At 38.6% G+C, this 26,781-nt stretch overlaps 1 protein-coding gene across 1 annotated transcript in view; it reads left to right on the top strand.

The window, feature by feature from the left end:
* LOC106928770 (neuroligin-2-like) overlaps window positions 1-26,781 on the top strand; it is a 151,043-nt gene that overhangs the window by 48,020 nt on the left and 76,242 nt on the right. Inside the window, exon 2 of the mRNA XM_088016049.1 lies at window positions 447-1,223. Coding sequence (XP_087872175.1) covers window positions 650-1,223 — 574 coding nt within the window. The 5' untranslated portion in view covers window positions 447-649. The remainder of the gene's footprint in view (window positions 1-446; window positions 1,224-26,781) is intronic.

Below are 26,781 nucleotides of genomic sequence, written 5' to 3'. Positions count from 1 at the left end.
CTGTGCAAAACACCTGGGTGGACCTAGCCCCGCCTTCGAGACGCAGCTCCTCCTCTGAGCTGCAGTTTTCAAGCTTCTGAGCAGCTCCTTCAGACTAGCCAGCAGCAATTAGCAAACACCTGGTGAAACCTCTGCATCAGCTGAGATCATTACGTGAGCTACGCCTTAGTGAAACAACGGTTAAAATATCTTTAAAGGGTTAATGGAGAAGACATGTCGTGATGACTTCCTGAAGGTGGAGTTTCAGAAAGAGCAGGAGCTTTTAAAGAGACAGAGGCCCAATATGAAGGTGTTAAATTACAAAGTCAAACTTCTTCTAAGTCATATTTGATATGTAGTATTTTTATAGCAACTGAAGTTAATATGGTGCTATAAAATGACACTGTGTGCCTGGAAAACACTCTTATCTGCTTTTCTTCCTCCCATTCCTCTGTCTCACTCTGCAGAGTCCTTCATCAACCCAATTATCCGGACAACGGGAGAAGGACAGGCATGGAACGCAACAGAACCATGCCTGGAGAAGTGTTTTGGATCGCCTCTAATCAGTTTCACCACTGACCTGGATCTCACACCGAGGGCCGAAGCAACGTCTTACCTTCTGCCTGGCGCTGGTTGAAGAGTCCGTCTGATTTTGGTGTTTTATCTTGTTATGGTTTTCCCTCCTCACCGCCGGACCGAGCTGACAGAACAGACTAGAAGCAGGTGGCTGAGCCCTTTGACTCCAGCCATGAACAACCTTCCACTACCTCTGAGTAAACAGAGTCGGCGGGGTTTGTTGCCCAGGACCAGACCCTTCAGCTTCGTGACAGACTGCTGCCTCATGACGGTGCTGAGCCTCGTCTTGTTTTTCAGCCTGGCCTCTTGCCAGAGAATGGACCCGTCGAAGCATCCCATAGTCAGCACCAACTACGGCAAGCTGAGAGGCGTCAAGAAGGACCTGAACAATGAGATTTTAGGCCCGGTGGAGCAGTACCTTGGAGTTCCCTACGCCACGGCGCCCATCGGAGACCGGCGGTTCCAGCCGCCGGAGGCGCCGGGGTCCTGGCAGGAGATCCGCAACGCCACCCAGTTTGCCCCCGTTTGCCCTCAGAACGTCCACGGCGTTCTGCCGGAGATTATGCTTCCGGTTTGGTTCACGGATAACCTGGACGTGGCGGCGGGATACATCCAGAACCAGAGCGAGGATTGCCTCTACCTCAACATCTACGTGCCCACAGAGGACGGTAAGTTGGCTCTGAGACGTGACGGCGTTGGTGGAGAAAAGAACAAATGGGTTTGTGTTACTGAGCGTTTATGCTCCAGTTCTTGTGTCTGTGCCTTTCAAGCTTTCCAATCTTACAAAATTATTCTAGATGCACAAGGAAATACATTTTCATCATCAATTTTTTGGTAGAGAAAGCAGACCTCTCTCTCTTTTTTGGTCTGGAAGATTTTGTTTGTTCAAAACTCGTTTGTAGACGAGACATTTTCAGACTTTAAAGGTAGAATATGAACATCAGAAGGCATTATTACCACCGATTGGTAAACGTGGCATCAATATAAATCAAATCAATCTAAAGGTGATCACAGTGCTAATGCTAATGCTAATGCTGCATCTGGACAGTAACTGTCCACTTAAATGTTTTTAGCATTTCCTGCCACTTATGTTTGGAGTTTGAATGAAAAAGCTGCTCAAATGAAAAGAAACAGGTAAAAATTGCACCATTTGTGTTTTTTTAAAGTGCGTGCTTAAAATAGAAAACAAAAGAAAAGTTCAGTTTCATATCTTCTAAAATGTCCCAATAATTTCTGACTTCTACTTTTTTCTGTGACTTCTACTTTTTTCTGTGACTTTCTACTTTTAAGGGGATGCAGGTAAGGTGACAGATTAATCGAAGTCTAATTCTGCACTTGCTGCACACCGTCAGTCAGCTGGCTGAGGGAAATTTTTCTCATTTTAAGAAGAGCAAATGTTGGTTTTTCACTGTGAAAAACAAAAGTGTTCCTGCTTGTAAAAATTAACTGTGATTTCTGTCTAACGGTGCATTTAATCAGAAATCATAAGAGCTACGGCAATCAGAGATTCTGGTTGATTTCTGGTCTTTGTTTTTCTACAGCTTTGACTTGATTTACATATTTCATATTCCAATTTCTTTTTAAGGGTTGTGCTATAAGATCATTCTGCAAAATGTATTTTTATGCCATTTCTGGCATGAGAAATCATCAATAATTCATGCTGGCTGCACCGGCAGCATCTCTGTGTGCATTTTGAGAAGCAGGCTTTTAAATAAAGTCAAAATGTCTCCATGACGACTTCCACAAAGAAAATGTTTGTTGTCTTGCTGGAGTTCAGGTTTGGTGAAAAATTGTATTTGTGACTTTATTACTTGCTGTCCATCTGTGAGTATTCAAACGGAAAATAATCTGAAAAGTCTTAACATTCAAGTTCTGTAAAACTTCAGTTGTCCTTATATTTTATTTAACTTTTTCTTGACTATTTGTTTAAGAAGATAATAAGTAGGCAGTCTTTCAAAAAAGGCCGCTTGTTCTCTAAATGTTTATTTGTTTCATATCAGCATTTTTGATAAATCAGGATAGTCTTTTAGTTTTTGTTTAGTTTTATTTGAATTTTAATACAACAGCATTAAAAAAAAGAAAAGACTTCATAGTTAAACTAAAAATAAAAGGAAAAACAGAATACAAAGCAACTTATTTCCACATTTAATAAATTAGATGAGCTGAAACTGGAATATCTGACTGACCTTAAATCAGATGTGCTTATATTTTACTCAAAATAAATATTAATTTCTGCTCAAATTAATCTACATGTTTTTAACAAAATCTTTTATTGTGCTTTTGAGTAGATGATAAATTCAGAAGCGTTTAACTATTAATACGTCTCATGCGATAGACAAAAACGTTGAGTTTTAGTTTGCTAGTTACCCACGTCAGACATGTTTGAGGAATCCTCCAGCCACTAGATGGCAGCAAAGTGTTTAATTACTGGTATGTGTGGAATATGCATCAACAGGCATTAGGTTTGATTAAGATCAGAAGGTGATTAGAGGCAAATTTTCAAATAAAAGAGGTTAAGGTAATTCAATGTTTAATATTTTTTCTAGAATTTTTGTCATTTCTAAAATGAGATCCATTACATTTTTGTTATTTAGACCCAAAGCTACAATTTGTTTTTGAGTTTTCAGAAACCCTGTAGTTTATTTACACAAATCCAGTAAATATCTGGATCACAGTTGCAATTGCAGAATAAAGATATTTTTTAAGAACCAATCCTTTTCAGTGTTGACAGAATCATTAGAGATTCCTTTATCGCTGCTTTGTTTTCAGTATTTCCTCTTATATTCCAGCAGAAAGTCTGTGTTTTGCTTTTTTTAATGTGTTTTAGAAACAGAAGGAGATTATTTTACACAGTTTGACAGGAAGTTGCTGGAGTCTTAATTTCCCTAATCCAATCCCAGGACAAACCTCATCATAACATCTCTTACAGGATCTGCTTTGTTGGGAAGATATTCAGCAAAGAAACACACCAGTAGCTCTGATATTCCTTTTCTTTTACCTCGCCTATTAATTATTTGCATTCATCTTGCCTTTTTCAAACAGTTGTGCTCTATTTATGCACAATATCACTTCTTCCAGTGAGTCCTAACCAAATTTTATTGCAAAAACAGAAAAACACAAATGATAAATCGCAAACAAAATCAGTGCAGTTGTGTTTTTACTTATGAGATGTGATAAGCGTTGTTCTGAGACTCTTAATCTGCTTTGGTTCTGTTGGAGGACGTCTGAAATAAGCTGATGACTGAATAATAGCTCGTCTGACTCCTCTGGAGTCTGCAGGTGATTTATGAGGAAAAATATTTGACTTTTATCTCGGTTTTTTGTGGCATGAACCCTTTTTTTTTGCTGATTCTGTGGAGATTTTTGTTTGCCTAGTCACAACTCGCAGTGAAAGCAATAAAAACGAAAAATATTTCTTTTTCTTCAGTGGAACCGATAAGAAGTCTCCCAGCTTCCATCAGCGCTCCGTCTTGCAGCGCAGTGTGTTTGATAACATGTTAGGAATTTGATGCTTCTTCTTTATCTCCTGTATGAGCTACACAAAGCTTTCTGTAAGTCTGCAGGAATCCTGCTGCAGATTTTACAGGCTGAACATGCAGCGTTTGACCTGAGAGTCAATTTTACGAAGGAAATATTCTGTCAAATATCGTTTTTTGCAGAGTTATACAAACATAGAAATACAAAAAAAAAAAACTGATTCTGTTTTCCTTCTGCCAGGTAATTGTCTGTTATACCCTAAAAAAAACAACTTATTTTCTTTTCTATTTCTTGGGCGCTCCCCCCCTCTGTAAAGCCGCCCTGGGTGACTGCCATATCAAAACATTTCTCTGTTTGTATACATTTTTCTCTGCAAGCCAAACCCAAGGTGTTGTGTCTCTACACATCTCTAGTCACGTTTTCATTACAGATGTGCTCCAAGTAAAACTGTGGTGGCATCATCATGCTGGGGGAAGTTTCTGATCCGCAGGAATACAACATGAAGCTTGTAGCGAAAATACATCTGCTAGTCAGACGTTTATCTGGGGTGGATGTTTATATTCACACAGGGCAACAAAGTTAAACACTCAGCCAGAACGACACTGCAAAAACACAAAATCTTATCAAGTGTTGTTAGTTTCTAGTGCAAATGTCTTACTTGAAAGAAGACAAAACTGGTTTACAAGTAACTTTTCTGGAAGAGAAAGGCTCTTGTTTTAATTGACTAATTCCTTAATTTAGTTATAATGAGTGAAAAAGTACTCATTATAAGTAAAATAATCTGAACCAAAGCAGAATTTGTACTTTTTAAAAAATCTATTTTAAAGGGGCTGTATTATGTGTTTTTGAGTTTTACTGCAAAATCAAGTAACTATATTAACTTCAGTTGTTACAAAAATGCTAAATATATCAAATATGACTTAAAACAATTTTAACTTTGTCATTTAATGCCTTGAAATTGAGCTTTTGTCTCCATAAAAACTCCTGCTCTTTCTAAAACTCATGACATCGCTCCTCTATCAACCCTTTAACAAGTTTTTTTTTTAACCAGCGATTCACTGAGAAGTAGCTCCTATAATGAGCTCAGCTTTTACTCAGCTCCACCAGGTGTTTGCTGCTTTTACTCAGCTCCACCAGGTGTTTGCTAACTGCTGCTGGCTAGTCTGAAGGAGCTGCGTTGGGAAGGGCAGAAGCTCAGGAGCTGCCGCTCCGAGGAGGAGCTGCGTCTCGAAGGCGGAGCTTTGCCCAACCAGGCGTTTTGCACAGCTGAATGGTTGCCATGGAGATTTAAGTATTTCTGAAACATGCTGGTTTTTGATGAGGGAGTAACATTATTACATCATATATAATGTCATGTTTTATATATATATATATATATATATAATGCCAATAATTCCTTATTCTTTAAGGAATTATTGACTCCGATATCTTGCTAGAAAGTGCCTTGTATGTTTTGTCTTATTCCAGGCGTGCTTAGATATTTGCACTAGAAAAAATACCTAAGACTTTTATATTTTTGCAGTGTGGAAAGAAATTGCTTAGAATTAGGCATGCGCGTGTGTTAAAATGGCCCAGTCAAAGTCGAGAAATAAAGACTGAGAGGAATACATTTGAAATACCAGCAAAATCCATCTCAGGACTTTGGCCAAGAAGTAAATTGGTCCAATTCAAGACCATTTACACGCTGTCCTGTTTGCTTCCTTGCTTGAAGTGGTTGGTTTGTGTGTCATAACGAACTCTGAACATTCCCTCACTCCAAGTTTTCTGCTCTCCCGTCTCCTGACAGCTCTAACGCACCATCTCCTCCCCCTCTCCTCTCCAACACTGCAGCCCTCAACACCTCGTCACGGCCACTCTCAGCTTCTCAAACAGCACAACGACGCCACGCATCACATCTCACACACACACACACACACACACACACACACACACACACACACACACACACACACACACACACACACACACACACACACACACTTCTTCCTCCCCGTCACCTGAGATGAAATGTAAAATAACACATACAGGAACGCATACGGTACATACTGTACCAGCAGCTTGCTTACATCCTGTCCTGTTGGTGGAAATGTCACACAGATGTAAAACGGATTCTGACTGTGGAAATTTGCATGGAGTTTCAGTATTCACGGAGCATCCTGAGTGGCGCCAGAAATCATTATTAGTGTGGTGTGTGCAGGTTAATCTCTTTGTTTTCCGCCTCTTTTCCTCCCACTCTTGTTCTGAATATTTTGTTTGCAGCTCCTGCTGAGAGGAGGACACAGACTGCAAAAACACAGAATCTTACAAAGTATTTTGTGTCTAGTTTCCAGTGCAAATACCTTAGTATACTCAAAATAAGACAAAAACTAACGGTAGCACTTTATTAGAAGTGTCATTTGATAAATAATGACACTTTTAATGCAAAGTTACATTATAGTGTCCAATAAGGGTGCGTTCACACTGCAGCCTGAAGTGACCCAATTCCAATTTTTTTGACGTAATGCGACCTGTATCCGATCTTTTCATGGCAGTGCGAACAGCACAGGTCGGATTCTTTTTCGAATCTGACCCATATCCGATACGTATCCGATTCAAATGCGACCTAACGTTCAGGCCGCCTTCATACGAACTGAACGTCACTGTTTCTCAAGAAATCTCACTATTCTCGTCCTGATACGCGCAAGCGGGAAGAAAAACAACCATGACGGACAATATGAGGATTAAGTTGTTAATATGCTGCTCCGGCAGGATAACAACTTCAAATATGTAAGCTAAGCTCCACCGTTAGCCTCCATGTTTACTTCCGCAAACACTGAGCACTTCTTCTTTTTATGGCAGTTGGCAGAACACTTAGAACGCTGACGCTATGGCGCCCTCTACTGCGCATGCAGGACACTTTCAGGTCATTTGCCCGTTCAGACTGCAGAACGCATACAGGTCACATTTACTGGCAGTGTGAACGGCCCCGGCAAAAAAATCGGAATTGCCAAAAAATCAGAATTGGGTCACTTCAGGCTGCAGTGTGAACGCACCCTAAAAGTCTATTTTAAATGTCCACTTTGCCTTATTTTGTAAATAATTACACTTTTAATGCAAAGTTGCATTAAAACTTCCATTAAAGTTCTATTTTAAGTGTCAACTTTTTCTTATTCGGTAAATAATGACAATGCAAAATTGCATTAAAAGTTGCATTATTTCCTGACAACAGTGATGAATATTTATGAAGACTCCTTCATGACAGCGTCATGTCAGTCACATATTAGTTCCACTTGCAGATTGTTTCACTTGTGGGAAAAATGTTTTGCTATAAGTGAAATAATCTGGCTTTTAATCAATATTAAACTTGAGAAAATTTACTTGTAATTTAGTTTTGTCTTATTTCAAGTGCACTAAGATTTTGCACTAGAAGTTAGACCAAAAATACTCGGTAATGTTCTGTATTTTTGCAGTGTAGGGACTTTGGTAAATTGGATTAGGGGAACAAAGATAACATCAGGTTTTGGGCAGTATAAATCTGAGCTTGTCGCATAATGACACATATACATTGAGTATGCTCCAGTTTTTATTTGCTTCTTTTCATAGTTTCCAACCTCCGCAGGCTTCGTTTTGAATCCTCCTTTCCTTTTTTAGGGCACCCTTTAGACAGAATCCTTTAAAATCTCCTCCAGTTTTAAGTGGATTAATCCTGCAGAATTACTTCTTAATGCTGCCGTCGTTGCAAAGGGGAAAAAAGTGGAACACTGACATGAATGCATGCTTGCTTATAGATAAACATGTTTGGTATCATTTGGCAATTACTCATGACTCTTTATCTAATACTTAAATGTTTAACAAATGTTGCAAAGAAAGCCGTGTGTTTTTATTATTTTTAATTCCTTCCCACTCGTGCATGAATGTGTTGGTGAGATTACAACAGTTGAAGATTTAATTCATCGGTTGCTACTGTTTCCTCTGGAAAAAGATTTTAATGTTATATTTTTAACATATGACCCCCTTAATGCCAATATTTTCTTAGCATGTTTGGAAAAATAAAACATTATTTATACTCTAGAATCATCTGATTTAAAAATACAGTTACGTTGTTTTGAAGTACCATGAAACAGACAAAAGAAGCATTTTACTTGCAGTAGGTAGCAAAGTTTTCTTCAGTTCTGAGAATCATAAAGACGCTAATAAGGGAGTCAAGCTAACGCCCTAGCTGTGAAGCTAATGGCTAATTAGACAGCTGCTCTTGGAGGTACCGCGATCCAAAAGGAAGCTCAGAGGGGACAGGGCTTCCTCTATCATGGGCCCCAAGTTATGGAACGACTTGCCTTTGCAAATTAGAGAGGCCCCTTCACTGTCCACTTTAAAGCTCGTCTTAAAACCCATCTATTTTACTTGGCTTTCAACTCCAGCAGGATCTAGTTTTAAATTGTATGTTGGTTTTTATTATTATTTATTTATTTATTTATTTAGTTTTTTTTTATTGTCATGTTGTGTTTTAATGTACAGCACTTTGTATCAGCTGTGGTTGTTTTAAAGTGCTTTATAAATAAAGTTGGTATGGTAAGAATCTGTGCCTCACCATCACTCCAGGTTTAAAAACCCAAAGATCGAGATGAATTCTGCAGGTTGCTAGGGGCAACCAACCTGTCAAGCTGCCTGATGCATCCTGTCCTGTTTTTAAAGCTTTATCCCTTTGCTGTGCATAGTCATATATAATACATAATACTCCCTGTAACCTTTCCACCCTATAAATATTATGTTTCACCACCCTGGGTTAGTGATGGATGGTCTTGGATTTCCACCGGTTGCAGTAGAAAATTAACTTCACAGTTCAACTGTTATGTGCGATGTTAATTATTACCCATCTTGTTTCACCTTTCCTGTGGTTCTATAATATTATGTTTTAGGCCTAAGGGAAGCTGGCAGGGTGCTCTTTCTCACCAAGCAGAGGGAGGCTGGGGTCTCCATTGGTTCCCTTGGAGACAACATCCCATAAATCATAGAAAGAGGTTTTCGTGTGGCTCATTCGGAGTCACGCTGGATCGATGGACGAGGCAGGGAAAAGGAAGGACCCCCACCGCCCCCAAGCCCGCAGAAAAACCCATGATTCTCTCAGCAGTCAGCAGCCATTAACACGGAGCTGAAGCTGATTTTAGTGTAAACGTGTAAATGGTAGTGTTAGCCCTTAAAAGAAGAAAAATAGCAAGAGAAATGATCACAGGAGACAAAATCACACAAAATGTGTTTCAGACAACAAAACAAAAATATTCTCATGACAAAGAGAGCATCTTATAATTCCATCATTTTTGTATGATCTTTCTAACTGCAAATTATTTAAACTACATTTTTCAACAAAGCCAAGTGTTTTACATTACTTGTACCAACTGTACAGAAATAATTAATAGGCGGCGGATTATTCTTATTTAAACAAATCAAACTGCCAGACGCCATAACGGGACACGAGGCCTCCTGCCGTTAGCAGTAAAGCTAAACTAGTTAGCTGAAGACTTTTCACGCTGCACATTAGCACCAAACAAACTACTCTGTGATGCAAAGCAAACTAAATACATACAGGGCTAGCATACATCCTCATGTCGTTCTCTTACAATTCTTACCCCACTAATTACCTTAAAATGATGAAATGATTGCAGGAAACAAAATCACTGCTGTTCTACTCACACTCTTGTGTTGAGTGAGAAAAAAAGCACTCAATACTCCTGAGTCCCCCTGGTGGATCTCGCAAGTCACAGCGCTAAACTCACCCCTCTTCCCCACAAAGGCAATTCAATTACTGGACACGGAAAAAGGCTTAAGTGGCTAAATGAAAAATCTGCAGAAAGTGCCAGATTTTCAATTCCACTAAATGGGACGTATTGTGCAAAATTCACAGCTTGCACGTTTTTATTCTTCCATTTGCGACTCTGCTGCTTCTAAAATCTACCCAAGTTCTTAAAAAGAACACCCAGGTAGTTTTTGGCAATATGTTAATGTTTTTTGTGGTTTAGTGAAAAAAGCTGTTTCAAAAACCTCTGGAATGTAATGTCACAAATCAGCAGGCACTGCCCGTCACCTAGCAACCCAGCAGAGTTCCTCCCGTTACCTAGCAACCCCAGCAGAGTTCCTCCCGTTACCTAGCAACCCAAGCTGAGTTTCAGAACATTTGGTCAGCTGGTTTTACCGCTGCATGTGCTGTACAACGGCTGCTTGTTGTTGGCTTGCCATTCAGAAACCACTGAATTCTTGTCTTTTGCACATTTTAAATCAAATTAAGTAATCCTATGAATGCAGATAATCAAAATAAATGAACCTAATTTTAAAAAAGTCAAATTGATCAGCATTGTACCCTGCAACAGTGGCCAATTGCGGAGGATTCATTATTGTAGAGCTTCGGCAGCTAATCAGTCAAACAGTATTTTCTTATTTTAAGACATCAATTTAAGAACACATTTGGGATTTAGCTATTAATTAGTCTTTCAGGCCATTAAACTATCTGTAAGCACCATTGTTGTGATGACCGTATCGTTTTTTCAGCTCATTTCTAAAACTGCTGATCAGCAGATTCATTGTCTGGAGCCAAATCAGCCACTTACCACGTTTTTAACCAGCCTAATGTGTGGTAAGCTTGGGTTTCATACCAATAAACTGCTACAAAGGCGCCTTTTAAGATGTTCGCTCTCTTCAATTAGTCGCCTCAAGAAGGCGTCGCATTGGTTTTGCCAGATAGCCCTTGGAGATTTGATCTGCTAACCTCAGCGTTGTCAGTGATGCGCTTCCTTGGCTGAGCCGCAGGGTGCGAGCAGAGCGCCCCATAAATTATTCCATCCAATACTTCATCTATCTCCATGCATCAAGCTCAAACTCCCGAGTCTCCCCATCCTGCAATACTTCAATTTTCTGTGGAGATTCATCAAGAGGAGTTCAATACTAATACAATAATGCTCACGGCGTCCGCTGGGCCATGCTGCGGCATCGTCAAAAGGGCCGAAGTTGAATGAAAACAAAGAGATAAATAATAGAAAGAGAGACGAGGATGCCAGCAAGCAGCAGTGGAAATATGAAATACATTCTTTCTCATGTCGGAGAAATCCTTGATTATTCTCTTCTAGCTCTTTTGTATCAGCACTCTCTCCAGGCAGGCTCAGTGGATACGTGTCACGGTGCAAAGATAGGAGAAAGGCGGGAAAATATAGATCATACATCTTTCTGTAGCCAGGAATGAACGGTGCAGCTCACAGACCCTTCATCACACACCCTACAGTTTTCATTAATGCAAGTCTGCACTCCACGACTGAAAGACAAACTTGAGTCTTTAATAAAATAGACAAGGACATGACAAGAAGCAGATTCTGATTGAAGTTTGGGATCTGGAGATTAGGCTGGAGGTCAGAACACCTGCAGCCTTCCTGTCAAATTATGGAGTCCGTCTCAGTCTTTGCACCTGAAGTGAATGTGGTCTTCTTGTTCTTCTTTTTTGCTTATTGACATTCTCTCCTGCCATACGAGGCAACGCCGCGTTTTCTGTTTGCCTTTCAGAAAGTTGTTCATTCCACATAGAAACAATGCAACTTCTGGAAAAGTACAAAAGTCAGTTGTATTCACATCACATTGGAGAGAAGTTCAGTGACATTTAGTTCAGTTTGTTGCATTGGAAACTGTTCCGAGTGAATATAATCTGCTAACTTTAACTAAGGTAAGGTAGTTTTATTTGTGTAGCACATTTTCAGCAAGGAGGCAGTTCAGTGAATTAGAAGGAAATACAAACAAAACAACAAACCAAAGGGTGAAAGTATAAAACTAAACGTTGGCTCCCCATGTTTAATAAGAATAAATAGTTCATCATTTATAAACTAATAGGAGTTTCTTTCGGTCTTGCTCCGATATTAAAAGTATAAAACTAAATGTTGGTTCTCCATGTTTGATTCTAACTTTAAATATATTATGATAATTACAAATCTGTCTGTCTGAACAAACCAGCAGAGTTTTATATTCATCAGTGTAATCAAGCATGTGGGGACTCATTCTGTGAAATTCTATTCAGTTTATTTATACAAAAATCTGCAGAAGCAACAGATTTAAGTATTAATTTTTGTTCTTCTTGAATGTTGTAGCTATCAGTAGTTGTGTTTTTATGTCTCTACTGTCATGGTTTTTATCTTATTTACTCTATTTGTTGCTTTTTCTGCTGGCTGTAATACAAATTACCCTCTGGTGGATATTAAATGTACCTCGACTTTGGAAAGAAAGTGAATTGAATGCAGTTTTATACATCAGCTGATTCACGGTCCAGTATTTGTGGATTTTTGAAAATTTTACCTTTTTGCTGATAGTAAAATATGCAAAGGAAAATACAGCCTGAAATTAAAAACTGGATTAAGAAGAAATATTAATTTTAGGGTTTTTACTGGTCTTTTGCAAATCGGGTAATAACCATGAAGGAGGTTGTAACCCTAAAAGAAGTGAGATTTTTCTCTGCAGATTTATCCTGTAAAATCAAACTGATGTGAGGTAAATGGTTGTGAATGGCTGAGCATGAACAGAAGCATTAGTGAGTCCGTTTGAACTGCGGAGAGTCCAACTTCCTCCTGCCAGAAAATGAGACATGAGGTTTGTCAGAATTTCCTGCCTTGGTCCTCGTTACTCGTACACGTCCGACATCAGCTGCAGGTGTTAAATCCAGACATGAGCTGTGCAGACGAATCGAATGTGGCTTTAAGATGTAAAGATAAAAAGTGATGCATGGTAAAACATGGCAGAGGTTTTAAAGGCTTTTAGTTTCCATGTCTGGCTCTAACTCTGAGTTTCTCTCTTTGGGACTTGCCTTGATGATGCTCTATCTCCAAACTGATATTAAATATCATAAAAGAAATAAGATCTGATACAGCTGTATATCATTTATTATATATCTTATGTTTTAAAGTGATCACATTTAAGTTGTAAAACTTCCTTTCTGTCAGATTTTGGAGACTGAAAAATCTTTCATTTAATATCTTCGTAATAATGAAAAGAAAATCATAGCTCCCATTTCCTGGTAAGCCTTAACAGTCCAAAGACTTATTCAGAACCAAACATACACATATCCTATTGTTGTAATAGTGGGCCAAGCAAATCAAAATTCTTCACTTTTTACAATGGATGGACTTGGAAAAAGTCTTGAAGCGGCTGAATAAAAAGTCTGCAGAAAGTGCCAGTTTTTCAATTCAATTAAAGGGGACATATTATGCAAAATTTACAGTCTGCAGAGATCCATTTGGGTTTCTGCTGCTTCTAAACACAACAACCCAACCTCTTAAAAAAACAACCCGGCTAGTTTTTATCAAGAAGTTAATGTTTTTTGGTGCCTGGAAAATGAGCCGTTTTAAAAACCTCTGGAATGTACCATCACATTTCAGCAGGCACCGGCTGTTACCTAGCAACCCCAGCAGAGTTCCGCCCGTTACTAGTAGCCCCAGCAGAGTTCCGCCCATTACCTAGCAACCCCAGCAGAGTTCCGCCCGTTACCTAGCAACCCCAGCGAAGTTGCAGCTGGATTTACTGCTGTATGCGCTGAACAATGGCTGCTGGATACGACTGGTGTTTTGTTGTTGATGTACCATCCAGAAACCACTTGCTACATTGTTGTTAGTTGTGCAGGAGGCTCCACTTCTGCTTTTCAAAGATGTACGGTTGTATAATTGTGCGTCTGTTTGCAGCCATTTTCACATGTGAGTGTAAATGTTGAGTTGGAGGCGTGACCAGCAGCAGCTTATTTGGATTTAAAGTGACAAGACGCCCTAAAACAGCTCAAAATTGAGACTAAAATCTCATTATCCAAGAATGATTTAGTGCAAAAAAAATTACTGAACATGTTTTGTGTAGACCATAGAATTATCCTAACTTGTCCAAGGAAGCGTACTAAGTCAGATTTAATGGATTAATCGACAGAAGAATTGATAGAAGTGATATATAAAATAATTGGTAGTTGCAGCCCTAGCAGTACTTTAATTTAAACAATATTTACTCCTTTGGTTGCATCTGAAGGATCAACGGTGAACACACTGGAATCTTCAGAAAGGAAACACTTTGAGAGGAAGCTGCAGGAAGTGTTTGCGGAGGAGCCTAGCGGGTCTGTTCTTGTGTTTTCCTGTTGGGCTGGGCCTGAATGCCTGAAAGGCCCGGTGTGTTCTGCCTTTCCTGCTCTCTGAATGAAGGAATTAACAGCAGCAGCAGCTCAGCTCCAGACTATTTATAGCCCAAACGCCAGAGAGAGACGGGGAGAATAAAGAGAAGTCGAGGTTAGAATATGAGCGTTGATGCACGCGTGGGTGGATTTTAGTTCCCTGCATCACATGATCACAACAATCTCTGTCTCATTTTGCTTCATTCATGCCTGTCCTCCCTCCTTCCACTCTCTCTGCAGTCATTTCTCGTGTGAGTGTCCCCCACATCCCCTCTGGTTTCCTCAAAGATTCCCAGTCACCTCTGTATGCTGTGGATGAGCAGTGAAGGCAGAAATGGGATCCAGCACCACAGAGTCCATTTTAAATGATCTTTTTAGCCTGCGGGGAATTGGGCCGACTTTAACAGTGCTTAGATAATAAGCTCCCAGGCTTTGGCCGCCCGTGTTCTTCTGGCTCGGCTTCTGTAGCGCAATCTGGGATATCATCTTATTTAACACTGGGACTGATGAAGTGCATCTAATGGGATTTGATGAAGTCTGATACAGGCTGTCCTATCAATTAAGCATCCCATTTAAGAACCAGCGCACACTGACAGACCTTACAGGGGACTGGAGCGTCCCTGGGTAACTCTTACCTGCTGGCCTGTTAAGCTTTGCAGGAAGAAAGCAACATTTATCACATTTATGTCAAAGTGATGCTAGTATTTGAGAGAATGTGAGTACTTTGATATAATTTAATACTTGCTATACATACTGTATGTATACAGGAACCCCAGATGGCATTTTAGTTTTGGTTTGAACTCACTTGCAACTCATTTAAGAATAGAAAAAATTTTCGCTAAATGTAGTTTCCGTTGACTACATTTGCCATTTCTAATATAATATAAATTTTGAAACTTGTTTTTGGATAAGTTTTGGCACTAGGAGGAGGTGATTTTTTTTTCTTTGGCTAAATCAAAATTGGTTTATTTTCCAAAACTGCATCTTTCACATCAGAACTGGCTGTTACTACTGGTGGAAACCATGAAGAAGACAACAGGAAGTGGCTGGAGGATGATGCCGCAGCATTTTGTTTTGACGATTTATCGCGTAAACAAACTCATTCACATACGATTTTAATTGTTTTTTTTATTTAATGGAAACACCACAATTGCAAAATTGTGGCTTTTTTGGACATAATCAGAATATCAAACTTTGCAAACATTTGTACTGGAAACATATTTCATGTGGAAGATCATACATAAACCTAAACTTCTAACTTACTTTAAGTGCCGATTTGCAAAACATTTAAAGTAAAAATAATGTATTGTGCAGATTTTCCTCACACTGGCTGCAGGTTAACATTCTGCTTAGAGATGAATGGAATAAAATATAATTTATTGACCAACAAAGTATGAAGATAAACACACATGTGTTACTTAAATGGCATCAAATCGCTCAAGATTAACACATACAAAAATGGTCAAGTGTTTTGTTCAAGTGTAAATGAATTGGTTTTGATACATGAATGAAGCCCAAACATTGATGTTGCAGTTTGGAAATTGACAACAATCTGATGCCAAACTTCCAGCTGAGTCTGTGAGTTTCGCCATGTCTGGTGCAGGGAAGCGTTGCGTCACGTCAGCTGATTCTTCCACAGCTTCACTTAGATTTCATATGCAGTGATATGGGGGTAGGAATAAAAAGTCATAAACTTTTCTCATCTTTTGTCATTAATCATTCAGTTTGTTGATACGCTTCACATTTTGAAATGCTGACTCGGCCGTTTCAGAGCAGCTTGGGCAGCGTTGTGTTAGCAGAACCTGCAGCCCCGGGAAAATATCCTGCAATACTGTGAAGCAGAGATAACCTTGAACAAAAATAGAGAATTAATTCATTATGTATGCATCTATGAGCTAAAAAGACGTTAAATAGCTACCCTGCAAATATGAAAGGATATTAATTGTAATCCTTTATGCTGCACAGAAAGAGGAACCACTCAGAGAACAAAGTTTTATTATTTTTTTTATGTTTTATAAGGCGTTTTAGAGCTCATTCAGACTCCTCTACCGGAAACCAGAAGTGGGTTGTATTTGCAGTGACTCTTATTTGAGTAAGCTGTGGTAGTAAAATTATTAGAGGATCAAAGAGCCCGGCTACCTGGGAGGCAAACCCAAAATATAAACTCAGCTGTCAGGGGAAATCAGGGGCCAGAGTTCACCTCAAGGCTGACTTTTTATGGTCTACATGGTTGCAAACATACGTTCATTCACATGTTCGCCATTCTGGATAGAAGACGGGCTGACAGGTCGTAGTCGTCATTATACAGTACAAGTCATGTCTCCTTTTTCTCACGTTTTTTTTTTTTTTTTTTGCTCTCCTACCTCTCATCCTCCAAACTCTCTCTTGCTCCCACATAAATAATACACCCCATCGCTTTCAATGCAGCTCAAAGGGCCATCTCTTCAGGGCTTCTGAGGCTGAGGTGGCCAGGAGCAATGCATGCAAATTACCCTTCCTGCACACACACGCAGAGACACACACGCAGAGACACACACGCACACGCACAAAGGGCTCCCTCTGCATGATCCTGCTGCTCAGTGAGTCTCCTACAGCTCTGAATGGAAGGTGCCTGGAGAATGAGAGAGGAAGAGGAGGGATTTGAACCAGGAAGCGGTAATGGATGGATGGATGGATGGATGGATGGATGGAGTGGAGGCAGCCATCATTGGATCTCTGCGCCTCAATGCAAGTTTGCAGACAGCTGGAAAAGTCGGACGTTTTGGTATTTCAGCTACGTTACGACTGTTGCAATAAATCAATTAATCTCATTATGAGTTGAAATAAGTTTCATAATATTTTTAAAAGGCCTTTTTTTTTTGAGAATAAAGAAATACTGTTTTGTGTGGGTTTTCATTTCTGCTTCATTTTGTTGTTTTTGGTATTTTTGGATATTTAAAATCTTTTCCAGTGTTAAGTATTCTTTGCTAAATTTAAAGGTGACCTGCCATGCTTTCTTGAACAAGTTGGGATCAGTCTCTAAGTGTTATAAACATGTTCATTACACTTTTTGCATTCGCATGTGAAATTGGCTGCAAACGGATGCATACAACCGTAAGCCTTTGAAGAGCAGAAGTGGAGCCTTCTGCACAACCAACAGGAATCCATCAATGGGTTTCTGGATTATAAGTCAACAACTAAACACTTGTCATTTTCAGCAGCCATTGTACAACTCATACATCGATAAAATCCAGTTGACCAAACATGCTGGAGCTCCACTTCGGTTGCTAGGTAATAAGGCTGGGGTTGCTAGGCAACTGCGCAGTGCTTAATGATCAGGAGATCTTTTTTTTTTTTTAAGTGGCTAATTTTTTAGGTACCAAAAAAGATGAAGGTACTGTTTGTTTTTCAAGTGCTTGGGTTGTTTTTTTAGAAGCAGCTGAGGCACAAATGGAAACACAAAAATGTGAAAGATGTGGATTTTGAACAATAAGTGTTAGTTTATTGATGTTTGAGAGAGCAAACCTACATTATTGTACCATCATTTATGTTACTTGTTAAGAAAAAAACTATATTTTTGTTTACAACAAAAATTTCTGAGACAGTTTATTGTCCAGCAAAGTGCATCCATACGTTGCCATGCAGTTTGCAGCAAATAAATAAGATCATACCGTATCGTTGCTCTTTCCTCAAAGCCGACTGCATTAGCAGTTTGCGTAACATTTGGCCAGATTGCTGCTCACTCATAGCTCCAGTTAAACATTCAGCACCACAGACAGCGCCGCCGCGGATCAACACCGACGCTGAAAACATTTCACAGCTTTTCCTCCGCCTCGCCTGTGGGTGTAGCGACTTCCCCGTTCGCAGTGATACGCGCAGCACAATTAGAGCTGTGAGGTCAGCGTAGTGTCTGTCACCGCGCAATCTGCTGCTGCGATGCCTTCAGATGGCGACTTCTTGTACACAGCTTGTCATAAATCATTGAGTCCGCCGTGATCTGACAGGGTTTCTGCTTCAGAGGCACGACAGCAAGAGGTGTCTGAATGCAAATCTGAAGAATTATGAAATAAGCAGGAAAGGAAAATAAACTCAACCTGTGAACGCGTATAGAATGAAGTTTATCCACCACATGTTCTTTTGTTAAACTAGACTTTTCTTTAAAGGCAAAAAGGTAAAGGTAATTTTATTTATAAAGCACATTTTCAGCAACAAGGCAATACAAAGTGCTTCACAGGAATTGTCTAATTTGCTTTAATCATCTACAATTCATCATTTCATTGACTTTCTTTTTTAATCAACCTTTCATTTTTTTTAATTATTACTTTTAGTTTTAATCATTTAAGTTTTTCTTAAACTTAAATTTTTAAATAATTTAAATATTTTCTTTATTAATTTTTTTATTTAAATAATTTGTTTAAATGTTCAATGATTTAGATTTTTTTTTAAATTTGATTAACTTTTTTATGCATTAAATCATATTAAGTGTAACATTTTTTTCCATAGTTTAAATTGGTTTAATTTATTGTTCCACAATATTATTTAATATATTTATTTTTCAATAAATATTTTATTCCTTATTTTTATTTTGTTTTATTTTAATATATTTTATTGCATTTTAATAAATGATTTTATTATTTTTATTTTTAAATATTTTGTTTTTAAAGTTATTCTATATATTATTTTATTTTACCATCTTTTTTATTTTTAAATATTTTGTTATATTTAATTCTTTTAAATATTTTATTTTAAAATATTTTATTTCATTTTTTTATATTTTATTTGTTATATTTTTTTTTTTTTGAATATTTAATTTTTTTAATATTTCATTTTTCTTCCTTCTGCTCTCGGACCCTGCCGTTCTTCTCCTCAGTATTCTGCTCGGCTCTCACAGCCCATTACGCTGCAGCTGCAGGTTCAGTCTTTAGGTAACAGGAGAGATTACACTGTTAGAGCTTCGGTTTGCTGTAGCTCAGTGAGATAAGGCGCCTCAGAGGAGAGAGAGCGACGGCGATTGAACTGTCCTAACTCATTAGAACAACATACGTCCTGCTTCACCACTGATGTCAGCTCCAGTTTATTTCCCCAACGCCTCCTGTATTTTTCAAGTCCAACAGGCTTTCCTTTTAGGAGATTTAAGGAGACAAGTTAATATTAATGAAAGGAACCATTGACGGGCTTAAAAGTGGAATTTTTTTGTAATAGATTGAAGCGATAATGAAAGAGAGTAATAAGAGTGAAATGGAAAACAGATGCAGGCCTGCATCGACTTCCTGCCGTCCTTCCTGCTTCTTTGACCTGAGCTGCTCAGGCCCGTCCCTCGGCGTTTTACTCCGTCAGCATTAGCAGCTTTAGCTCATCCGCTCACTGGTTAGCACCGTCCCTCTGCTGCAGCCCGATGTGGAGTAAGCTCTTACGAGGTTCATCTGGGAGGCAGCGATGGATTTGGATGGAAAGAGAGAAGTTCAACAAAGAAACGAGGCAAGGCGAAGAAATGTTTCCACTCTCTGAGAGTGCTGCTTGCTTTTCAGAATAAAAGCATGTGGTTTTACTTATGGCTGTTCTCTTAATCTGAAGCAGGCAATAACTCTGGAGGAGCTGCAGGGATCCTGTGTACATGCATCTTGGCTTTATGGAAGAGTGTCGGGTAGAAAAGTCGTTGATGATAAATTTGCAGTTTGCTGCAGAGATGTGCCATGCAGGGAAACAAATAAAAAATCTGTGGAAAAAGGCTCTTTAAGTTTATTTGTAAAGCAGATTTCATCAGCAATGCAGTTTAAAGTTCTTTACTTTATAAAAACATCACAAATAAACATCATATTTTGCCAAATGTAATTAAAATAATCAAGCAAATACACATCAAATATATTGATCGATGTCCCGTTGGTTCAAAAGCTGCTCTAAGCACTCTAGGTTTCGGCTGTTTTGCAGTTTTCTGGAAGTTTGTTCCAGATTTCCAGAAGCAGAATGCTGCTTCTCCATGTTTGCTTCTGGTTCTGATTCTTCAGAGCAGAACCAGATCCAGAAGACCTGAGAGGTCTGGAACATTGACTAAACTGAACCATTCAGTGATTTATTTTAAATCAGAGAGAGGAAGCCTTTAACGTTTTGGCTTCCATGCGACGTTCTGACAACATCATCCCCTCTGTCAAAGACTGGAGAGGGGCGTTGAGGACAAGACACTGTTGGTATAAATCAAAGTGTTTTTATGTGTTGGAATGGTTTAGTCAAAGCCCGGAGGCGAGCACAATGAGAAAGTTTGGCAGGTCTTGAAAATTACTGGAGAATAGCAGCTTTCCATATAATCTGGCTGAGGTTGTGCTGCTTTGTAAAGAAAGTTGGGTCCGTTTTTCAGCTTCTTGACGTTAAAATATAAATGTATTTGTTTAAAATGTACCTTTTTCTTTCACTTCATCAATATGCACCAATCTGTGTTGGTCTATCACACAAAATGTGGTTGCAAAGTGACAAAATGTGAAAAGATAAAACTAATACTACTGTAAGAACTTTAAAAGTAGCATTTATTGTATCGTTTATCGCGATAAATTGCTGATTATGTTAAGAATTTTGATTTATTGTTGTCACAATAAACTCCAGTTAATGATGTAACTGTCCTTAATATCCAGACTGATAGTGAGGACACTTTCTCCACTCTTTGTTCAATGAAAGCATCAATAAATACCAAAAAGAAAGGCATTTTAGTGGCACAAATTACGATTTGTTTTTATCTAAATGACGTTTTCAACAAACAAGCTACAAATGGGAACATTTTTAAAGAGCATTAATTGTGTTTGGGGGGCTATAATTACTGTGACACACAGCTACAGTTACCTAAAATAGAAGTTAAAAATAGTTCTTATTGTCACTTTTATTGTTATTACATTATTATTCATGTATTTAGGGAGCTCAGTAATTGCCACATGCTACTGGCCAGCCGAAGCGATTGAAGGAGAAACCTTTCCGCTGCTCCTGGTGGGAAATGCCTTCCGCTGCAGCAGACATTAGAGGTCGAAGACCTCACGGCCGCTCATAGCATCAGTTATCTTGAACTGCGTTTGAAGGTTATTGCACAGATCAACAGCGTGCCTTTATTTACAGCAGAAACAGCCGAGAGCCTGAATGGCTGTTCAAACACAGATTGATTCCTTTTTTGTTTTTCGTAGACGTAGGAGAGGGGAAGACAATACACCCGCAGAGATTACAGCAGAGATGAAATACTAAATGAAATGGCAGCCGCATCGCTGCGCCTGATGGCATTTTGATCGCTCGACATAACAACCTTTCACCAAAATATTCTTTTTTTCCCCCTTTCGCCTCCCCCAGCCTCAGCCTCCATGTCAGACAACATGAGAACTCCTCGGCTTCAAAGGTTGGCTTAATAAGGAGCGCGCTTAGCCGTGCTCACGGAACAGAAAAATGTCAAAACGTGTAAAAAATACGGGCTTTTCCGAACTCAACTGCTGTCTCCTGCAGGAGCAGGTAAACAGCGGGCGCTCCTCTTGGAGAGAGCAGGGAGGCAACAGGGGGAAATGGCTGGAGATCTGCTCAGAGGAAACAGAAAAACACGATTTCCACCAGTAAAACTCACGTTTTGTTTTTAATCGCTGCTACTGTTTCCAGATTCTTCCTCCAGGCAGCCGTTCTGTCCTGAAATCTGTGGCAGCAGCTTTGAGCGACAGTTTTACAGGCTTTCTTCACATTTATTTCCCCCAGTCATAATCAGACCAATGTGTTTCTATGGCAACAGGATGCTTGAAAATGATAATTAAAAAAAAAAAAGTAATGACAATATTTCTACACTCAGATTTTCTGACTGTTATTCCTCCTTCAGTCCAGAAACAGTAAGTTTAGATTGTTTTTATTCAACTAAATGACATTTAATGGGTTCATTTGGGCGTTTTGTGAAATATAACGTGATGCTTATGACATGCTGTTACTTTAAATAGTGCATGTGTCTATTTGGACTGGTTTGTAACGGTTTACAGCTTGTTTATTTATTTTGTTGACAGTTTTATTTCTTTAGTCGTGTTGAAGGCTCGGCTCACGACTTTTTTAGGCTGAAATATATGATCTGAATTAAGCAGAAAAGTGTGGTTTGATTTATCCAAACCTTCAAAATGCTGCAGTGAGTGAATTTTCATCAGTGCAGACAGAGCGTCTGCACAGCGCAGCTTGAGATTATGCAGCGTTATTATTGGGTCACTGCTGCAGCATTTGAGATGGACGAAATTCAACTGCTTGTTAAATGTTTTATTAGTTGAGAGTTCTGACCTAGAATCATCCTTCTTCACTGTTAGACGTGCAGGAAGAAGAAGCTGAAGAATGTTTTTTTTAAAGTGAGCATTTGGGGACAATGAAATGCAAGAAAGATGCATTGCATAAGATTAAGCTTATGATGCTAAGTAGCTGCTGTTTTTCAGCTGAAGAAATGGGATCAAAATGTGTCTTTGTAAACAAAATGTGGAAAGTTCAAGTTTAAATTGATTCTTTTTGACACAACAGAAAATCATCCTTTGAGCTTCTGGTCAAAGTCAAACATGAAAAGAAAATTAGTACACAAAGTCCAAAAACTTTGAAACACCTTGAAAAAATGCAAAGTTCAACTTTTGTTGGATATTTTAAAGAAGCTAAGAAGCATTAAATTGGTTGGTTTTTGTAGTTTTTACGGCATTGTTAATTATTAATAGACAATCTGAAATGCAACCCTTGGATCTAATTGCTGCACCGCTGTGAGATGCTTTCTGCCTCCTGTAACTGGGATCATGTCGACGGAGCTGGAAAGCACATATTTGTCCCGGCAGCGTTTTCATGGCTGCCTGAACGGTGGAGCCCACGCTGCCACGAGGGGAGAAAATGGCTGTAACCTTCATGCTCATTCAGTCGGCGGCGCTCTGTAAATGTCACTCCGTGCGCCCCCCCCCCTCCCCCGCCGCGTCGCATGTCTCCGTTTTCTCTCCGTGATTCACAGGGTCTGTCCGTCTCATCGGTTCAGGTGAAAGTTTTTAATTACCGGCTTTGTAACGTAGCTCCTTCTTTTTCTGGATACATTTCATGTCCGTTAATGAAGCCAAACCGGACGGTTTTAGCAATCCACATCTGAACAAATAGCAGCTTCTTTTTTATTTTCTGCTTCGTCTTATTATTCCTGTCTGTTTTTTTCCAGTTGGAAACCCTTGTGTCAGCACCCCATTCATTCCTGGCCTCCTCCATTCCTCTTTTTTTCTTTTCTTTCTGCCTGCCACACTCTTCCTCCCCATAGACTCGTTGATCGATATTTCTCGAGCTTTCCATCTCGAGATTCGGAACTAGGCTCCCAGAGACGTGAAGAGAAAAAAACAAAACAAAAGAAAGATGACAGAAAGAGAAAAATGGGAGGTTAGAGAGGAAAAATATGGAAATAAATAACAGAAAGAGCTGGCTATTTGAATACATTTTTGCTTTTTGTGCAGTAACTAGACATCTTGCGCGGGCTTTTCGTGATTTATACGTCAACATAGTAAATGACTGCATGCGCTGCAGCCTGTTTTCTGTTTATTGTATCCCCTCTGCGTTCAGAGCCAAGGACAGAGAAATAATGTCTAATATTGAAAATGTCAAGGCCTGCAGTCGTTTTCGTGAAATTATATAAACTGATGAGTGATTTTAAGTGACAAGAGTAGCGGGCTGGTTTAAATGGATGAATGCGAAGGGGAAAATCTGCAGCCCGTTTGAAGGAAAAGTTGAATCAAAAAGCTGCAGCTGTGACCAAAACAACGAAACGCGGGAATATGCACCGCACAGTTTTAACCTTGTCAGACTCATACGAAGCATCGTTATGCTTTTCTCGTTCAACATTAAATTTAAATCTACATAATGTGACTCAGTTTGCTGCTTTTACTCACTGACTGGCTGGTTCAGATTCAGATTTTTCTCCAAGGACGCGTCGACAATCATTCAGAATATCCGACGTTTATAGATGTTTTATTTCTGCGTCACGTTGCTTTTGGATTATTCACCAAAAGCTGAATAATCCCAGTTTTCTCATGAAAACAACCTACATGTTCATCTCTGCAGATTAGAACAGATTAAAATGACATTCTGAAAATCGGAACCTTTACTCAGCCAAATCTTACCAAGTATGTTTAGTTCAGCGGTGTCCAAAGTGTGGCAAGGGGGCCATTTGTGGCCCCTGAATTTATCTTGTGCGGCCCACCAACACAAACTTGATGACTTTTTATTTGTGATGAAAGTAAAATTATAACCAACATAATTTTCTTACAACAATCCAAAGTTTTTCTTTTTGTAATCAGGCTTTTATAACCATGTCTGTTAATAAAAATGTGACTTTTCTGCATCCAAATCAACTTTAATCTAATTTATGAAACCTGAGTAAATCAAATCAACTTGATGCATTTCTTTAAATACAGCAAACGTCCTGAATCCTGTTTAAATGTTTGGATCGAAACTGAATTACATCGAATCACTGCTTCATTTGCTTGATTTTCTTTTTTCTTTTTCATTTTCTTGATCCATAAGTACTTCTGACTTGACAATTTTGGCCCATGTGATAAAAAGTTTGGACATCCCTGGTCTCGTTTCTAGTGCAGATATTTTATCACGCCTGAAATAAAACAAAATCAACCAACAAAGGACCTTTAAGCAAGAAATAGCAGCTTGTTTTAAGTCAATAATTCCTTAATATTGATGAAGTTTTTGTTCCATTGGTTGATTATTTCACTTATAACATGGGAGACATATGGAACTAGTACTTTTTCATCCATATTAGTCAACTGATTTAAAATAAGCTCCTATTTCTTGCTGAAAAGTTACTTCTAAGTTAGTTTTGTCTTATTTTAAGTGAACTAAAATAATTGCACTAGAAACTAGACCAAAAAATATTAGTTTTTTTGCAGTGTAAGAAGGTATCAAACATACTTTTTGTTTAAAAAAATGTATTTTTATTAGTTTAGTGTCATATTCTAATGTTATATGTCATGTTTTCATTAGAAAATGTTCTCAGTTAACAGAAATAAAGGCTTGAAAACATCCTGTAGTTACATATTTAATAGGTTTAACTTGGTGAACTGAGTTACTGAAATTAACGTTCTCGTAGTTTTTTAATTATCAAAATTCTCCTACTGTATATAAAGCTCTGGAAATGATTAAGAGACCCCTTAAAATTATCAGTTTCTCTGATTTTACTTTTTATAGGTTTATATTTGGGTAAAATGAACATTGTTCTTTTATTCTATGAACTGCTGACAACATGTCTCTGAAATTCAAAGCAAAAATTTTGCATTTATTAGCAGAAAATGAGAAACGGTCAAAATAATTAAAAAGATGCAGCGCTTTCAGACCTCAAATAATCAAAGAAAACAAGTTCATGTTCATTTTGAAACAACAATACTAATGTTTTAACTCAGGAACTGATCAGGAATCAATATTTGATGGAAAAACCAGGAGGTTTTCAGTCGGGTTCAGTGCGGTGGGCTCTGAATGTACTTTATATAATCCTATATTTACTATCGTTATTTCCTTGCTAGCAGTTTTCTTCTTCAGACAATGATAGTAATTACACAGAATCAAGACAGCACTTGTGTTTTTGTAATTCTCCCCAAGATGTGAGTACACAGAAAGCCATAAATCACAGCGTATGAGTTCATATAACCTTCTGTACCTGCGTCGTCCCTCGGTGGACCACCAGGCTGCCAGATTTTACTGCGCTCTGGCAGCGTCCTGACAGTCTCATCGCTCTTTCTGCTGTTCTTCGAAATCCCCCAAAAGCCTATTATTCACTGAACAATGCTACAGGCAAGGTCACTGTGTAATAAGTGAGATGGACATAGGAGAAAAAAAACAGGTCCCTATAGTCCTCATACAAGCATGTAATAAGAAGCAACGTATGATAAGATGGGATCATTTTTTCTGCACAGCCATAGCTATAAGAAGGATTTGTGGTGAAATGTTCTACATTTTATTTGTATATAATAATAGAAAAAAGGACAACATAATACATCGTATATAAACGGACCTGCCTTTATGTTTTTCATCATCACTCATTGCAATTTCTAGTCAAAATTTAGTTTTAGTCCACATTTAAATGATAAAATCTAAAACCAAAACTGTCCTTCTCTGCTACACTGTTATAAAACTGTCACTATGCATAATAAAAACAACATACAAGAAGCCAAATTACTCCAAGTCGCTTTTTAATCGACTTAATTGGCTAATGCTAACATTAGCATGCTAGCGCTAACATCAACAGCTCATTGTTGCCACATTTAAACTGATTCAGAGTTCTGACTTTTCACGTCTAAGTTGCAATGTAGCTTAAATGTGATTCAGTTAACATTTTAAACTACATTTTGTCTAAAATTTAAACTGTAAACATTTTAAATTTACCTTTAGCTCCAACACAAGCTAAAGCCAGCAGCACTAAACATTTATAACTTTCAGTAATAAGTTTTTATTTAACAAAGTAAACACCTAACACGGATTACTGGAGGCATAAATGGCTCCAGTAAACAAAATATTTACTTTTTATTAGGTTTTCCTGCCAGAATTATTTTTAAATCCAAAATGCAACAGCTAATAACCTCCTGTAACTATGAAGAGAGTCAGCTGGTTTGTTTTTTCTTCTCCTGAGTTAA

This window comes from Poecilia mexicana, unplaced genomic scaffold, assembly GCF_051168715.1.
Source record: "Poecilia mexicana isolate PSO_F unplaced genomic scaffold, ASM5116871v1 scaffold_18, whole genome shotgun sequence".
Taxonomy (NCBI): Eukaryota; Metazoa; Chordata; class Actinopteri; order Cyprinodontiformes; family Poeciliidae; genus Poecilia; species Poecilia mexicana.
The sequence above is the reverse complement of the archived record's forward strand: the minus strand, read 5'-3'. Positions and strand labels throughout refer to the sequence as shown.